The sequence below is a fragment of the Pollicipes pollicipes genome, unplaced genomic scaffold (assembly GCF_011947565.3).
Source record: "Pollicipes pollicipes isolate AB1234 unplaced genomic scaffold, Ppol_2.1 Scaffold_3447;HRSCAF=4054_pilon_pilon_pilon, whole genome shotgun sequence".
Taxonomy (NCBI): Eukaryota; Metazoa; Arthropoda; class Thecostraca; order Pollicipedomorpha; family Pollicipedidae; genus Pollicipes; species Pollicipes pollicipes.
In genome coordinates this window covers 9,679,321-9,698,242 of record NW_023596297.1, presented here as the reverse complement: position 1 = coordinate 9,698,242, position 18,922 = coordinate 9,679,321, and the positions used below count along the sequence as shown (strand labels likewise).

The 18,922-nt window shown below is 49.6% G+C and overlaps 1 protein-coding gene across 1 annotated transcript; it reads left to right on the top strand.

Annotated features, from left to right (window-relative positions):
- Positions 1–14,412: 14,412 nt before the first annotated feature.
- On the top strand, positions 14,413–18,696 carry LOC119091214 (uncharacterized). Its single transcript, XM_037213859.1, has 3 exons — positions 14,413–14,534; positions 16,407–16,542; positions 18,425–18,696. The coding sequence occupies exons 1-3, from the start codon at positions 14,444–14,446 to the stop codon at positions 18,630–18,632; spliced, it is 435 nt and encodes a 144-aa protein (XP_037069754.1). The 5' UTR covers positions 14,413–14,443; the 3' UTR covers positions 18,633–18,696.
- The last annotated feature ends 226 nt before the right edge of the window (positions 18,697–18,922 follow it).

The window sequence follows — 18,922 nt, the reverse complement described above, 5'->3', positions numbered from 1 at the left end:
AGTATCAGGCATTAAAGGACACCATGATTTTAAACAGCTTGACGTTCCTGATACCACCTTTTCCTTATTGGCCAAACATGATAAAAGTGCAATTGAATGTATCAGCTAGCCTGAATCTGGCTCCGAAAGCAGCACGCTCTTGCTTCATTTGTGGTACTGTTTGTCAAGGGAGTGCATTGCAAAATTGGAAATCTTGCTGGACATCAAGCGGTTCACATTGGTATGCTGAGCTCACCCCCAAAAGTCACATATACCAATCCTTAAATGAAATTTTGCTCAGGTGCTTTCCTGACAAAATATTGTCAAGTCTGGTCTATTGCTAGCGCCTTTCAAACATAAAATAAATTAATTTCGTACTTTTGCTGTCCCCATACTGAGGTATCGTGTTGGAATTCTACTGTTAGGTGCGAATTGTAGGAAAATAAATATCTTCACACGAGGAAAGAGCAAAAGTTCAGGATCTAGAAATGTTCAGTCCCATGCCCCATTCACAGGCAAACATCCCACACATATTGTTGGACAGACACGTATGTCGGGCACCTTATCCAGCTGGGTATCTTATTCGCTGCCTCCACCAAGGTATGCAGCCAGCTTCCACCCACACTTCTCACACTCACATGAGCATGTTGGGCCAATTGGAAGAATCTGTGGGGGTCCTGATCGATCAAAAGTACCAAGGCATATTAGCAGATAGTGCCCCAACAGCGCGCGCAAGGGCGTACGAGAAAATGCAAAAGATCGCGGGCAACGTGAAAGGCTCTTTAGCGATCAAATTGATCCGGCAAGCGAAAGCATAGGGCTCCGGCAACAGCACAAGGCCTCCAGACAGGCTAATGAGCCTCGAAATTTACTTCAATCAGTATCCTCTCAATCAGCGAAGAATCGACGTTGTCTCGTCACGGACTCTTCACTTCCGCTTGCGACTGTTCTTGGTTGTCTGGAAGCCTACGGATGTCTAATTTTGTTGCGTTTTGTGTTAGAAAACTGCGTCCGTTCGGCAGGTAATGGGCCTTTCCGGAGCCCATGGGTTTTCTCGGGGCACATGGGGGGAGGGGGCATGGTCATATGCCTCCCCTTTCTGCATTCGCCACTGGTCCAAGCAGCCCAATATATGGGACCCCAACAAGAGCTTAGGGCCATCCATCCATGTAAGAAGTACCAAAGACACAGTAAGAAGGGCCCCTGAATGATCGAGTGCGCCCGAGCAGACTATCAGAAGGAGCCCCGACAAGAGCGCAGGGCCCTGTATTCATATAAGGAGTGCACAAGACCCAGCATGGAGGGCCCCGAAAAATGGAATGTGCTCGAGCAGGTTATCAGATGGTCTCCGATAGGAGCATAAGGCCAAACAGTCAAATACCAAGGCCCAGTGTAAAGGGCCCGAACAATCCGGTGGGTCCGGGAATGTGAACAGATAGGCCCCTGACAAGTCCGTTGGGCCTTTTATGCAAATAGGATGTAGCCAAGACTTGATGCGAAGCATCCCGAACGACCGAGTATGCGCAAACGGGTTAACAGATGGGGTCCCCGACAAGGGCGCAAGGCCTTAAGCAAGTGACAAAGAATTGGATGGGCCCTAGACCAATATAGAGGGCCCATGAGCATATCGCGAATGTGTCGGCAGGTTAACCGAGACTAACGTGAAGTGCCATTGAACAAATGAGAATACCAAGGCAAGTTAAAACATGAGGCTCTCGGCTACAGCATTAAGAGCCTTTTGGGTGAATGGGAAGAATCCATAGAGGGCCCTGATAGACAAGACTGCCCCGGCACCCCAGCACAAAGAGCCCAGCAACAGCGCAGGGCCCTCCGGGTAAATGCGAAGAAGTCAAGGCACTTTGGAAGGCTCCTTAGCGATCGGATTGACCCTGCAAGTGGATATATGCAGACCCCGGAAACCCGGGGTCTAGCATAGAAACCCTGGACAGCGCAATTAGCCTTAAGATCTTGAAATCACAACCCTTTCTATTAGTGAATAATTGTTGTTTACTGGTGGGCCCTCCTTTTTCGCTTGACACTGTTCTAGGTCGATTGGAAGCCGAAATACGTCTAATTTTGTTCGATTCTATGTTAAAAAGCTGCATAAGTTCGGCCGACTATGAGCCCCACGGGGTCCAAGGGGATGAGGGGGGGGGGGGTGGAGGGTATGGCCTCGTGCCTCCCACCCTTCTGGGTCCGCTCTTGTTTGGAGTAGTGGTAATAAGAACCCGAGCTAAGCGTTGCCATTAGCTTGAAGATTTCTCGCTATTTAGCCACGCACCGAAGCTAACAAAGTATACCAAAGTAGTAAAATATATGAACCGGAAGCGCCATTTGAGAAATTCTGATACAAATGGGCTAGAATCTACTCCCCACAACAAAGTCACCAAACGGCCAGGTTTAAAATCTTGCTCTCCGAAGTTCGGCTGTAGCATTGATTCGGGCGCTTAGTCACCGCCGGCGATTTTTAAAGAAGATTGACGAACGGCGCACGCGCCATATGTCGCCGGCGTCCCGCAGCCGTCGGCCGTTCGTTCCTCCGTTGTGGTGAAAAAGAGAGCCACAGCGACGATCTCTTGCGTTGCTTGGATCTCTTGCGCTGAAAAGTGTCAGAAAAACTACGTGTATTGAGCCAAGAATAATTTGCAAAACATTCGACGCAAAGGACTCAGGAATGCAGCTACTATAATAAAGTGACGCCCGCTGTTACCGCAAAACAGCACCTGATGGCATCGCAGGGTTGGGGTGTTGAAGCCGCAACAGAGTGTGACGACATAGAAACATTCAGCAGAGTTGGCAGGTGGCAGTGGCGAAGCTACGGAGATCTGGTTTTCGTAGTGGTGGCAATCACGGCTTTCTTAAAGCTTTTAAGCGCATCACAACATTCCACCTGCAGTGGAAATTTGGAGAACAAGAGCTGAAAGCTGGACGGCTGCTAAATTTGTCTCAGTGGATAGATGGCAGGCTAATTACATAAGCACACCTGCAATGATGCTTCCGGATTATTTACTTCACTGTTTTATGCGTTTCATGAGCTTCAAAGCATGACCATATGACGTGGGATCAGTGATCACCATAGCAGCGTTTAGCTCATGTTCTTATTAACGCTGTTTTCATGGGCTTGCAGTGTTCCTTGAAACAGATAAAATCGTGTTGTTCAGGCATTTTTAACAACCATCTCCCAACACGCAAACATACATATAGAGGGCTGGGGGAAGGGTGAGCGGTCACCGACCGGTTTCCATGTAAGGTTGTAAGCGATTCTCTCAATGATGCTGCACGAAGAAGCGGCTTGCAGGCGAACTTTGCTCCCCGTGACCCAAATGCGTTGTTGGTAGTCAGCGCATCATACCCAGTTTCCGTCGGCATCCCGGCCGTCAGAGGGATTTGAGATTTGTCAGGAAATCCTTTGAAAAATATTAAATGCGCGCGGAAGCAATGCAAAGGCAATGTGTGCATAGAACGCCACAGGTCTTCATCGACCTTTTCAACGGTTCAGCTACCTCGCTCAGCGAAGCGAGTTCGCAAGCACTTGTATAACACCAGTTACATGGCATTAAGGATCTCCGCTCATTCTTATCGTAACCAATACTCGGGAGTTTCTGAGCACACATTCCACGTGTGGTCAACATGCAGCCATACGGTCATGTCAAAATCTCAACGTCCTTATATTTCAACAGGTATTTCTATGAGAGAATACTTAAACCTTGTACATGATACCTTAAGAGGCCGAGCATCGCTGTCCGGTCTCCGGTTCGCACGACCACCGATCTCCCTAATGTCCGATACGCCCAACCTTCATGCCGTCTCACCTCCGACCTGACCTGCCTGACCTCCGAACGGTCGCACCTCCGACCTGTTCGACCGCCAACATGCGTGATCTCTGTCTTGTCCGACCTCTGGGCAGTCTGCCCTCCGCCCTGCCTGACCTCTGGGTGGCCTGACCCCGCCCTGCCTGATTCCTGGATGGCCTGACCTCCGGCTTCCGTGACCTACGAACCATCTGGCCGTGAACCTGCCTGACGCCCGTGCCGCCTATCTCCAGCGTTCATGATCCGCATCTGTCATACACGGAACCTGTCTGACCTCTGGTCTGCTTGGAGTCGTCTTACTACCTGCCGGTCCGTCGTCCGACCTACCTGAACTCAGAAATTTCAGTATTCGCGCTGCCTGACCCCTGACCTCTCTGACCGCGGACTTCCTGACCTTCTTTTGCCTGACGCCAAGGCCCCATTCTTCATTGACCATTGGAAACCCATTCACTTCTTTAGGTAAGCCCTTTCAACCGATGGCCACCTGACTGACCTGTGACGTCAGTGCGGAAGCCCATTCCGTACTTGGCTGAGACTCGGAGCAAGTGCGGTCAGTCGTGACTGTTTACGCAGCGACGCCTAGCAAGGGCCGACGCGTGTTGACGGTCTTGTATGCCGGGCAAGTGGGAGCTCACTACTGCGTATGGATAGTACAATTTCTGAGGATGCTTTTGACTACGTCACTTGCCAATAATTATTCCAGGTAAGACTATCCGAAGGCGCCATTCCTGTGCTGCATATGGCTCCATGGGCTGAATTCGCTGATACCACTTTTCGCACATATTTGGGGTTAACCGCATCCTTCATAAGCCACGTGTGTCGCACTTAACTGCGACGCCACATACTTTTTTATCTCAGCGGGCGGCATTGGGCTGCGAAAAACGAGGCGCTAACCCGTCTGATCACCGATTTGCCGAACTCTCCACGTGTGACCTTTAGCTGGACTTCCCACATGCCTCTGACGTCACTGAGTCCGACGCGAGTACCACGCGCGGCGTCGGTCCGATCACTGAAGGCCGTCTTCAGCCCAGCCTGGCGTGTCAGCTGAGCCGTCTGTGGGCGCTGGTTAGCGGAACAGCGATCGCCTGAACCGGCTCAGACCGGCGGGCCTTCGTTGTGACCACGGCAGCCACGTCAGGAGCCGGTGTACGGCGCTCGGGTGGTACGCGGATTGCTGCGTGACAGGGGAGGGGGGGGATGACTGCGCGACGGAGGGGGGGGGGGGGGCGAGACGGCTGCATGACGGCGCTCAGCACCGCGGTTGCCTGCAGCAGCGCATCAAAGCCAAGCTGCTGTGCAGCCACGCGTGGACCGGTGCACCCTAGGCGGCCAGCACCCGGTCCCCTCGCGTGCCTTACGACACGTCTGTGCACTGAGCGGCATCGGATTGCTGTGATACGCGCTCGAGAATGCGGCCCTTTCCGTTGGCTGCCGCTGACGTCAGGACTCTGGATGCCTCACTTTACTGTTAGGGGCTTACAGCTTTAGGAGAGTGACATGACCACCTGCTCCTCGCTTTTGCTCCTGGTGCTCAAAGCGCTGGGGAACAGGCGAACAGGCAGAGCAGGAGACCCTCAGAAGAACCAAAAATTGTGATCCCAAAGAGCGGTTCGTTAACCCCAACAATTGTCACAGCAACCGAACATAATCGCTCTTGTATTTCACCCTTAGCCGGAACGGTATGGACCAAGAGTCTGTTGCAATGGAAGCACCCCCCTGCGATATATGCTTCCCATAACGCACATGTTTATACCAAAACCATGCAAAACTACCGCAGAGAAAACGCCAGACTCCATCAGGCGTGATGGTATATGGCACACGCACTAGCACCACGAGACTGGCAACACCCCTGCTAAACTGCTTATGATGACGTCATTTTGTCATGCTTGACTATCATGCTCATCAGGTGTACCCTGATAATACACCTGTGGGCAGGCACCAGAGCGACATCAGTTGTAAACGGCCGTAAACCGGAGGAACTACAGGCAATTGAACATTAGGAAAGGAATGCCCCAAGATAGAGCTATGTCTGCGTGATGATGCATTCGTAGTTCAACCGATGCTGCTTGCCACCTGCCATTGCATTATCTGTAACGTCATCGAAGGTGTCATGCTATGGATTGATATGTGACATTAAACACATACTTATATTGTTCACCCGCAGCCCCTGCATCCGTCGGCAGCCAACAGCAATGACATCGTACGCTAATGCTTGTTATGCCTTCTCATCAATTTCATTTTTGAGGCATGACGCTCCGATGCGCATAATATTAGTTGCAAATTGTTCTGCTGATCGTCCAATTCTCAATGCAAAGCATGCAAGCATATGCAGATATTGATATCTAACAGTTTTTTCTTCTTGCTGCGCAATACTATTTTAGCCCCGACGGATTCTGCTGAGGGAGTTAGTTACATTCGTCACAGGTGTCACTTCAAATTGTGGTGTGTTGGCATGCGTGTGATACCTTGAAGCCGCGGTTGGTTGAAAGGCTTTTGCCTACGGACTAATTCTCTTACTTGGCTGCCTGTGCGGTTTGGTTGGTGGAGTGTTTTCTGGGGTCTTGTGGCTAGGTGCAAGATGCCAACTAAGGCAAGCATCTCAGACCGCTTTCTCCAGCGATATGGACTTCTCTGCAGCAGGGGTGCATCCTCTCGAAGTGAGCTGGGGCGGGGGCAAAACAGTGAACATTTTTTAACCTTCTCAGCCTGAACCTCGCATATAGATAATGCAACACAAACGTACACGAAGTAAGAATTTGCGACAATTTTAGCCGTGACCGCAAACCATGGTCCTGTCCCTACCTTTCCAAATTTGTTTAGCATTTCACATTTGATACCAAATCAGACCCTTGTCTAGTAACGCTTACGACAAAAAGGGCTGGTGTGACTGATTACCAGCTGTGAGCTACACACATCTTCCTTCACTGGAATATGTTTTCCAATGTCTCTTAATTCTCTTTGCGGACGGCGGATCACATCCGTTGAGGAGAGCGGCACCATTGACACGAATCTTGCGTTATTTTCCCTAGTGCAAGTTAGGACCAGGGCTGGTGAGTGTTGGGACTGGGTGACCAGGGCTGGCGAGTGTTGGGACTGGGTGATCAGGGCTGGTGAGTGTTGGGACTGGGTGATCAGGGCTGGTGAGTGTTGGGCCTGGGTGATCAGGGCTGGTGAGTGTTGGGCCTGAGTGATCAGGGCTGGTGAGTTTTGGGACCGGGTGACCAGGGCTGGCGAGTGTTGGGACCGGGTGATCAGGGCTGGTGAGTGTAGGGACTGGATGATCAGGGCTGGTGATTGTTGGGACTGGGTGATCAGGGCTGGTGAGTGTTGGGACTGGGTGATCAGGGCTGGCGAGTGTTGGGACTGGGTGACCAGGGCTGGCGAGTGTTGGGACTGGGTGACCAGAGCTGGTGAGTGTTGGGACTGGGTGATCAGGGCTGGCGAGTGTTGGGACTGGGTGACCAGGGCTGGCGAGTGTTGGGACTGGGTGACCAGGGCTGGTGAGTGTTGGGACTGGGTGACCAGGGCTGGTGAGTGTTGGGACTGGGTGACCAGGGCTGGTGAGTGTTGGGACCGGGTGTCGCTTGCTTGCTGACGCTTGCGACACCCGCAGCAGCGCCGCATCTCACGAGGCCGGTGGCGGCGGTGGCTCTGGTGAAGTCACGACATCAGGTGGTGGCGCTGGTACCGGCCGATGCACGGGTTCCGGTAAGGCCGACCGCTGTCCATCATCATATGGCTTGTTTGAGGCTCAGGCTGGTCCTGGTAGGGGATACCAAAAGGCATGCAAATCTAAATAGGATCAGAACTTTGTACTGCGGCAAGCGGCACGCTATCCACATTGAACCAGCATATCGTGCAGAAAAATCATGGTTATTGCTTAGAGCACAACGTTTGTGGTGCTTGCAAATACACAGCGCTTGCGGTGTATGCCACATCGCTTTAAGATCGCCCACGCCTTTGTTTTATGATCCTCTAAACTTAGCTTTGGTTTCGCTTTAGTTAAGGTTTGGTCTGCGTCTGAGCCACGGGCTCGTCATGTCTCCGTGCCCAAATCTTCACCGCTGCTATTTAGGCTGACCACGATCTGAGTCGTCGGCTTTTGTGAATTGATGGCCACGGCTGTCCATCCGCCCGTCGCCATTGCGCCATTTAACCATCTGGCAGTCATTTGTGCTTTATATAGCCATTTCGGTCATTTTAGGGTCATGAGGTCAAGGTTGAGGTTTTAGAAAGTTGGGAAATTTTAGTTTTACAAAGTTTTAGAAGCATCTCCTTGCCCCTCCTGGCTCCCCCAGTTACCGTGTCCATGCCAGACGGCAAATAGAAAAGGTGACTTTGGGCTGCAACTCTGTCAGTGTTTTAGGGAGACTCAAATAATTAAAACTTTAGCTGTGTTTTTTACCAGATGCCTGAAAATCTTTCGGGGCATTGCAAGCCGTGACCTTAATGCAATTGCTTGGTCCATCTTAATGCATCAGAATAGACAAGCTATTAGCACAGACCTAGAAATTTTCATACAAGCACAGCACACTCGTTACCTACTAGCGCAACAGTTTTAGCCAAATCGTTTCGCTCATTCCAGGCAGGCGTTCAATATGCGGTTTCAGTACACTGGGAACAAAACATGCCTTATTTGGGAACCCTGTTCATTCTTATGTGTACGGTAGTCGAGTTGTGTAGCTAGGAGGTCCAAGTTAGCTTTGTTGCCACTCGTGCAATTTTGAACATTTCTCAGAATCCAAGATGGTGGCTGCCACATTCTTGAATTTTGGTCAAACTTCAAGGTTTTTTCTCAATGGTTTGGATGGTTGCGTAACACCGTGTTAGAGGAGTTTTCTATGGCAGGGAGTCGATTTATGCAACCATTTTTCACGTAGGGGGTAAAATGCAAGGTCAGATTGCTAATTAAAGTTCAAAGATGATCACGAATAATGAAAATCATCTACACATGCATATATTTTGGTTGTTGTATTCTAGTACCCATTGTAAGGGTACCACTCACAAAACCTGCATGTCTTATATACCATGGTTATATAAACATGTGCCACATGCAGCCGCACCGCTGAAAACAAGGCATGCATCGTGGCACGCTACAGCTGCGACAACCACTGCACAGGCCTTTGGCGTTTATACTTCTGTGGGCGTTGGGTGAAAATCGCCTGCTTTAGTCGTTGCACCAGCAAAACAGATGGACATCGAAGACAACGTAGGGGGCTAGGCATACATAGTGATAATGACTATGAAAAGAAGAAGAGGAATGTGATGGATGCTGGCTGGTAGTACTGCGCTAAAGGTCTATTTAGATGTGTGCGTCATTGGGGCTTTACGACGCACTCAGCTGCTGAGGCTATATGGCGCCGCCTGCCCCTCACCCTGGCAGGAAGGGCGGGCACCGCGGGGAATCGAACCCCGTACCTCTGGTTTCCCAGACGCGCAGTGGTTAACGCAGACGCGTTAACCACTACACTACCAGCATTTTCATAAACTGAACATTGATGAAATCGTCCTTTGTTTGAGAATCATAACAGTCACGACATCAAACAAGACCCATCCATTGAATGCTTTGTGTGATGTCTAACTTTTTGGCTTCTTGTAATATTCCTTCCAAAAATAATTGTTTTGAGCTGAGCCCGCCTTGAACAAAATAAAAGTAGACAATCCTGCTATCCTGGCATGATGAGCAAATAGCTTCATCTATTAGATCCTCACTTCATAGTCGTAGGCAATGATCTACAACTAGCAGTAAAGCTATATTAGTTGTAGTGGTGGCATCAGTTGGTTGTGTAGCTTACGGTTGGACAGAATACGCCAGACTGGAAGAACATGTCGCTGCAATGAAACATGATCGAGGGGAGGCCTCGCCACTGGTGGCGCATTGTATTCTGTGCCGAAAACCCTCGATCCGTCAACAGCCAACGCTTTAGCTGCAGAGCCCAACTGGTTTTGACGCATTAGAAAAGCCACCGAAGCTCACTTGCAATCTCCATCACGGCATTAAGGCGCGGGGCGCAGGCAAAGCGCCATTGTGAGACAGCGTTTTCAATCGCACGTGCTACACCTCATCTTATTCGTAACACTCAGTGGAAGGCCGGCATTGCGCGGTGCGCAGTTTGTTTGGAAGTGCCGTTTGATATTGATATACTGTATAGCCTGAGCTTTTATTCGTCTGGTCTTTTGCTTATTGTTGCAAACTTTTATGCCAACTTAATGCAGTTTAACTGTACTTTTTTCTCTTCGAAACGATTCAATCATAATTCATCCCCCGTCGTCTTGGATGACATTCTAAAAAGACACTACGGCGCGTTTCACAATGTGATAGCCGGCCGCCGCCGTTTTGGAAGGGCTTTTACGCGCACCGACATCAGCATACGCAACAGCGGTCTTGGCTAAAAAATATCCAGGGAATACGTGGCAAACGTCATTCCACGCAACACAATTCAGATTCAGATTCACATAGGTAGCAGTGTGCGCCTAGTGCGCGCCTAAGGGTCTTGTGCGCACGCCCTTTACGAATGGGAAAATCGAAAAATATTCGTTTTTCGCGGTTGGCTTCAGTCTTAGAGACACTGATCCGATACATGTTTCCCCTTTTGACGACTTTTAACTCAGAAATTCCATTTTCGCACTTGTTATGCTGAAAGTAAGCGACTGGTGTTAAAAATGCGCAGATTTTTCACTTAGCACTGGAATTGGGCTTCTTTATGTGTACGTGCCTTGGCTGCGTTCCCAGCACGAAAAATACAGCTAGACGAAACATCGTTAGATTGAGCTAGAAGCGTAAAAACGTCGTCTTTACGTTTCTAAAACCAAAGGCAGATAGACAAACGTTTGTGGGATGGGGGCCGATCAGTGGCGCAGAAAATGTTGGAAGCATTAATCTCTACGGCCCTCGCAAAAATCCCAGCTGCCCCAGTGAGCTAGGCAACGCTAAAATTTACAATGGCGGTAATTGCCATAGAGCCTCCAGGGACTCATCACCAGCTATCGCTAGCCACATCTTAAGCCTCCGGCTAAGGCAATCTTTGACGATCAACACGGTAAGCGGTGGAATTGGCCTGTTTATGTATGGTGCTCAACAGTGCGTGGTGATAAACTCAAACACACAAGGATACCAGGAAGGGAAGAATTAAAATGAAGCGTCTCTAAAAAAAAAACACGAAAAACGATGGTAGTAAAGCAATGAGGGAATCCCACCATCATTTGATTATCTGTAATGAGCCTGGCGGCCGGTTGTAATAAAAAACCTTTGCATTGAGTACATTTCTAGGATGAGTGTGGACGTTAAGCAGCGCTTGTCGCATAAGCGCCGGCCCCGCCATCCGACTGCAGCTGGAGTCGCGTGGCCTTCAGCGCGCTAGCTGCCACCGGCCGCAGGCCATCCTAGTCAGGGGCAAAAGCGGGGAACTACAGCAAGCCAATCCCACATCGGCACGCATAGGTCGAAAAGACAGGGGTGAAAAAGTGTCTTTTTTGTCAGCGGCGAAATTTGGCAACGTATAACTTGTCACCTGGAGCCAATTCTTTTAGAAACCGTTGCATTACTACTCTAAATGAAATAAACCACGAAAACAAAGACAAATGGAATGAAATGCGGTATAGCCATCAAACATTTTTGCTTCGGGAGCTCATTTGCGCGAAAATGTCACTTACTGGCCATCGAACACTGCATGATGATTGAGAATAAACTAATAAAAACATCAAATAAAGGCATGCTTCACATAACCAACCCAGAGGCGTGAAATTTCCTTTTCAGTTAAGGGGTGAGGGTACCGTGCCACCTAACCAGGGATGAAGTTTCCCATTTTTAGTTATCATTTTTCCCTTTTTCCATTATTCATAATTTTTGGGGCTCAGCCCGCCAAACGTAATTTTGAGAGACCACACCACTGTTCCCAATTGTAAAAGAAACCGCGCCAAATATGGGGGGAAAACTAGTTGGAGTGAATTTCGGAGGCAGGCTCAGCCATTTTTTCCTCTGCACCCTCCTCCCCCTTCCTTCCTCACCCCTATGTATTTTGAACAACCGCATTCCTGTAGCCCTCCATTTACCGGTAAAATGGTTCGACAAGCACCTGGAGACAATGTCCCTTTTGGTTTTGTGACGTCATCGTACGATCGGCTGGAAAGCTGGGCGACCTTCACTATCTTGCATAATCGTTACGGGTGCAGAACTCGCCCTTCCTAACATGATCCCAACTATTTAGAGCAAAACCCATGCATTATTGGTATCAACAAATGCATGCAACATTTTTAAACACCTCCAGCACTTTGATATAGTTTTATATGCAATACGATTAAAATCACAAGTGTTTGTCTCACGCCTATCCACCGATCAGTGTCCCGGCTCTGAGGTGCGGCGGGCAATGGAAGAGGCCTACGCCAGCGATACTCGGCCTCTTGCCTCAACGCCACTGTTCCTGTCAGCAGCAGGAAGCCACGGATGAATCCTTGACACGTGTCGCTCCAACATCTTCCTTTCACCTCTACAGCTACAGCTCAGGTATCCACAAACAACAATCCTCCTAGATCACCAGAGTTTTTTAAGGTGAATCTTTTTTTAAGGTGAATCTTGGTTGAAAAACCTGCGTAAAGCACTGGCGTGAGGGCATTTGAAAAGCACTGTGCTACCACTGACCTGTGACGTCAGCACTGATTAAGTATAATTTGTGGCATGTTTCTGGCACCTGCTAAAAACTATCCGGGTTAAAACTACTATGCATGGAGGCAGCTTATGGCTCAACTTGCTCATATAGCGAAACATTAACGTTTCGACATGTGCTCTGCACACGCTCACGTTGCAAGCGTTAGCGAGTACAGACCAATATCAAGATTTGAGTTTCAGCTAGCCGGGATATTCTGTTGCAAGTTGTTATTGTCTGTTGAGCGCCTCAGTTTCTGTCACCTACCATATCTGGTAAAACAGAAACTTTTTTCACCCCGCAAGCAAAAGGCAACTGCTCTAACCGGCTGAGCTATTGAACGGACATAGCATTACTCATACGATTGATGGTGTGTTATGGTATATATATATATATATATATATATATATATATATATATATATACATATATATATATACATGTGTATATATATACATGTATATATATATATGTATATATATATATATATGGTTATAAACACACACACACACACACATACACACACACACACACACACACACACATACACACACGTATTCATTGCTCGAGCTTTCCGGCAGGTCTTTGATTGTTTGACGCTTGCACAACTTGTATCTCCCAGATACACGAAAAGCATCTGGCTGTTAAGTGGGAAGGGAAGGCAAAAGAGAAAAATGGGGTGGGGGGGGGGGGGGGGGGTGGGAGCAAGTATGCCTGATGCGAAATTGCTTGAGTAGTTTGTCAACTAGCCAACCCAGAAGGACGCAGGTCATCTCTTGCAAAGCTATCTTCGCAGAAAGCGCACCAGACTATCACTCCACAAGGCCAAGCACTGCAGGTCACATTCGTCAACACACATCAAGAAAGCAAGAAAGCCTGCCTGGAATTAGAAGCACCCCTGGTATTCGCTGGCTGCCTGTCGATCCCGGGCCCGAAACAGGGATGCTGACAGTGAGGTGCTAAGCGTCCGGGGATGATGCCAGTGAGGTGCTGATCGTCCGGGGATGATGCAAGTGAGGTGCTGAGCGTCCGGGGATGATGACAGTGAGGTGCTGATCGTCCGGGGATGATGACAGAGAGGTGCTGAGCGTCCGGGGATGATGAAAGTGAGGTTCTGAGCGTCCGGGGATGCTGACAGTGAGGTGCTAAGCGTCCGGGGATGCTGATAATGAGATGCTGAGCGTCCGGGGCGCTGGGCCGTGCCCCCCAGAGGCATTCCCACGTCACCGGCCGACAGCCGAGTCACCGGACTGCGCCGGCTGCTGTCTGGCCGCATACGCAGCAGCAACCATGACATCATTGTCTGCGCACTGGTACTAAATTAAACTCACCGGTCAGACCTGTAACCGGCGCACGACCTGTACCGATAAGGCGCTAAATCTTAGCTGCTGTCAGGCGTCAGCTCATGCCGACTGATGCTGTGATCAATCACCTAAGTTATATGGTAAACTCTTGAAGCTAAGTGTCTTTGTTGATCGTGGTCTTGATTATGTTATCGCTCGATCATATGCCAATTTTTTTAACCGGAGAATTCCATTTACTCAAAGGCCGGTTTCGTCTTCCATGGAATCCAGACATTTTCTAGAAACCTAAGATCTTTTCTGAACAAATCTGGGCATTAGGGAACCTGTAGAATGCGGTAGCAGGACACCGAAATAGCGGCACATAAACAGTCTTACGACAAGCGCATGCGTCCAACAGCCTTCAGCCAGCAGCAGGATCGATTCCTGACACATCCTGTTTTTTTTTGCTCCTCGGCGTGACCTTTCCCGATGCCAGTCCTCGGTAGCAAATCACCTGCGTGACAAACCGCTCGGGATCAGTCCGTGTGACGTGGCTCCAACGGCACGTTAAGTCGGCTCAAGTTAAGCCCGGCCCCCTCGCTCCGATCCAATGGGCATTAGAGCGCGTCACCGAGCGCGCGGAGGCGGCCCAGCGGCGCGTGCTATAAAGAGCGGCCCGGCCGGCGCCGCTGACTCACAGCAGCATCGCTCCAGCACGGCCGGCACCATGTGGACCTACCTGATCGTGACTGCGCTGACCGTCCAGCTGACGCTCGGCCAGCAAGTGCACAGATATATTCGCATCCCAGTTGCGCCAGGTGAGACACGTGTCGTAATTTTTGTTCTCTGCAAGTCAACAAAGGCTTCAACGTAGTTGTTTCCGGTGATAAAAGTCAGTAACATAATGTGACACCACCTACGGAAAGCATACAGATTACATACCTGAGACGGGAATTTGTTTTTGAATAAAGTATGCGTGCAAGCTGATGGAAGCTTGCCTCCACTTGTAAGTTGAGGGCTAATAATCCCACAGGTGAGTGATTGCGGGCGTGGGTGGAACCTCGAGTTGGTCCCGCTTGATAAATGAATCAGCTTTCATCCTAAGCAAACCGCCCATCCGATTCTTTCTTGACCGGCTCATATCTTGACCGGGTCTAATCTGTATAGCTGACTAACGATTTTAGGAAACGGGGCTTTAAACACACTACAAAACTGTCAGACAACCCTGTGTCAAGGTTCAGTTTAGCCCTCAATAACGAAATTATGACAGTTCTGAATTCTATATTTTTAGCGTTTTTGGTACGGAGAAGACAAAATATTTCTATGGTTGCTTGAATGTGTATAAAATGCATAGGAAGTGACAAAATTCGATGATACTGATTGATTATCCTATGTGACTTTTAGCATTTTTGTTTTCATCATGTATGTTGGATATCTCCCAGTAACCATAACAATATTTGTAGTGTCAGCGCCCAAACGTGCTATAAAGACAGAGGTGCATGACGCTCGTCCAAACGAAATTCAAGACTTGATCACTCGTGCCAGTTGTGCTTTCCAACAATGAGATAAGGTCTGGAAATGTCAAGATATCGAGGAATATCTATAAGTCTTATGAGTAACTCATAGCTGCTATTTTCGAGAATTGACATACATATTGCAATTATGACAAGCATACACATTTACCTCCGGCACAAAGTTTTAGAGGTGCGCTATCTATCGTCTGGCGAAGCATATTTCGAAGCTTTTAAATAATCAGGTTCGCACAAATTTGAAAAAAACCGCACAATATTGCTTCGCATGCAAAAACCGCCATCCGAAAATATATGAAAAGCATGCCAAAATATGACAGTCAGTAGGCATATTAGGGACTGGGGACCAGTTCCCACATGTCAGCTTGCCGTCCCATACGAGACAGCAAGATTTATACAAGATTTCAACTCTGCTCATGTTTGAATTGTTTCCTCTTATATAGGATACCTGTAATACGGAGAGCCGGCGTACTTCATTACAGGAAGCAGCATTCTGGTGTTAAGTGTGGGCATTTGTCGCGTTAGGCTTTGTTGGTATGCTTTCTGGAAGTGATGTTTAGGAGTACCGACCTGTAAATGCAGCATTGCCAGGGTTGTTGTTGTGCCAATGCGGATAATATCACACAGCCTACAATCTGCATTCAGGCATTGGAGTTCATAGATTGCGATGGCGTATTCTAATTGTCTGCGTCGTTTGGTGTGTTTTTCGTGATGAAGTTGGACACTTTTTTTGGTCATAAGTATATTCCGAGCTGTGTACTGGGATCTTGGGGAATCGGCTTTGTTTTCGATTCCTGGATAAAGTTGAAATTGTGTTCTCACCCTTGCAAAGATGGAGAATGTTGTTTTTTTCATTTCACATCCAACGGCCAAGCCAATTCTGGGACCCTGCACAAGTCATTAACAATTTCTAGCTAACCAGCTAACTGCCGCTGACCAGCTGATCAGCTGGAGACAAAGTCGCCCAGCCGGCCAGTCGCCGAAGCCGGGTTCGCCAGCCGGCGATCGGAAAACCAGCAAACAGCAACTGATGTTGGCATATATATATATATATATATATATATATATATATATATGTTCACACAAACCTGTGTCCGTCCGCCAACACAAGTGTCATAAGCCAGGTCGAGTTCGAACCTTACAACTCCGGTTTGTCCACAGAGCACAAGAACGAGTGCTACGATCCAGCGGTGGACAATTTTTACAACATCGGCGAGGAATGGGGTCCCAAAAACGCAAACTGCAAAATGAGCAAGTGTGTCAAGGAGAAGGGCACCCTCTTCATAGACCGCATCGCGTAAGCAGGGGACTGGGCTGCAAATGTTTAGGGGAATTGGGGATTGCCTAGAGGAAGTCGGGATTGCATCGGTTAGAGAGCATGGTTGTCCATATCCTCCCAGTTTGTAAAACTGTTGACTGTGGTTCTGGATGGTATCCAGATGGTATCTGGATGGTATCAGTATGGGCGATGGCGGTGGATACGGCTGATACGAGGGAGCGGTAAGACGCTCACGAACCGTGGGGTAGAGACTTCAAGAAATTCCAGTGCTACAGTCTCCACCTGTCTACTATGTCACAACTGGCATCCCTCAGGCTGCTTAATCGCAATACTTACGCAAAAGAGAAGCTTCGATGTAAGCTTTTACAGAGTTCTCCATAATATAGAGCTAAAGTGCTGGAAAATACAAGCAACAATAGGTGAGTACAACTCATTGAAAATGCTTAGTGGGTGACTATGGGCACAGCACCATGGGTAGGGGGGCCGACTGAGCACAGGAAATAATACCCGCGAAGGCTTCTTGGGTGCTGTAGCTGGCAACCCTGAATCACCTCGCGACTACCTGGGGTGGTCGCCTCTCGACTGGCTGGGATGATCGCCTCGCGACTACCTGGGGTTGTCGCCTCGCGACCACCTGGGGTGATCGCCTCGCGACTACCTGGGGTGATCGCCTCACGACTACCTGGGGTGATCGCCTCACGACTACCTGAGGTGATCGCCTCACGACTACCTGGGGTTGTCGCCTCGCGACCACCTGGGGTGATCGCCTCACGACTACCTGGGGTGATCGACTCACGACTACCTGGGGTGATCGCCTCACGACTACCTGAGGTGATCGCCTCACGACTACCTGGGGTGATCGACTCACGACTACCTGGGGTGATCGCCTCACGACTACCTGGGGTGATCGCCTCACGACTACCTGGGGTTGTCGCCTCGCGACCACCTGGGATGATCGCCTCACGACTACCTGGGGTGATCGCCTCACGACTACCTGGGGTGGTCGCCTCTCGACTGGCTGGGATGATCGCCTCGCGACTACCTGGGGTTGTCGCCTCGCGACCACCTGGGATGATCGCCTCACGACTACCTGGGGTGATCGCCTCACGACTACCTGGGGTGATCGACTCACGACTACCTGGGGTGATCGCCTCTCGACTACCTGGGGTGATCGACTCACGACTACCTGGGGTGGTCGCCTCGTGACTACCTGGGGTGGTCGCCTCGAGACTACCTGGGATGATCGCCTCACGACTACCTGGGGTGATCGCCTCGAGACTACCTGGGGTGGTCGCCTCGTGACTACCTGGGGTGGTCGCCTCGTGACTACCTGGGGTGATCGCCTCGAGACTACCTGGGGTGATCGCCTCGCGACTACCTGGGCTGGTTGTGAGCTCATCCCGCCAGAGCACCGATACCTACACCGACGTGTGGTCCCTGTGCAGAGCGAGCCCCTTCAAAGGGGATAACGGATCATGCTACAGTCCTTCGCCACTTCCTGCTTTTCTGCTTAAGTTCACAGCTCTGAAATTGTCAATGATTGGTTAAACCCTCTAGACATAACCATCGTGTATTTTTCGTTGTGGCTGAGTATGTGCTACCGATTTCTGCTCATGTAAAATTGCAAAATGGATGAATAGATGGCATGATTCCTTTCTTTTGACCTCACAAAGTGTCATGGCCAAGTGCCTTGTGGCATATTTTCCAAGCTGACAAAGCGAGACGTTAAGATAAATCTCCCCCGTGCTATAAGAGCCTTTATAAGATAGCCCATATTGGCTGTGATATGGGAAACCGTAATTTCGGTGAAAGCCTGGGATATCAGCAAAAGCGCTGGTAGAGAAGCTAACTGAGAATAAGCAGCAGCTCATGAGCTTGATTCACCGACTGTTGTCCACAGATGTAACGACGTCCGCAAATTGGTGGACTTCAAGGACATGCACGCGCGTCACCTGTTCTGCCGGATCGCGGTCGGAGACAGGCGCAAGGCGTTCCCCGGCTGCTGCCAGCAGTTGGTCTGCGCCAGGCACGAGAATGGCAAGAGAACACGCGTGAGTGCGAATGAATTGCCCTTATTGCCCAGCCAGGAGACGTTTGAGTACCTGTAAGCGCTCTGTTAGCTGCCCGGGACCTTAGTCATCCGCGAGAGCTTATCTTTGCCCCGCCAATATCAGTCCCGCCGCCTTAAGTCACACCTGGCCGATCGAGGTCTCTGTTTGCCCGGATGGCACATCTTCCGCCTTTTCCGGACTTGACGGATGTAAGGCGTGGGTTAGATGTAGCGGTGGTGCGATGTAACACTGTCGCCAATATGGGGCTGGCTTCAGACAGATACAGGCCGGGGCTGCTTTATACTGGTTTTAAACACGCCAAGCAGGCACTTCTGTAAGCCATCGGA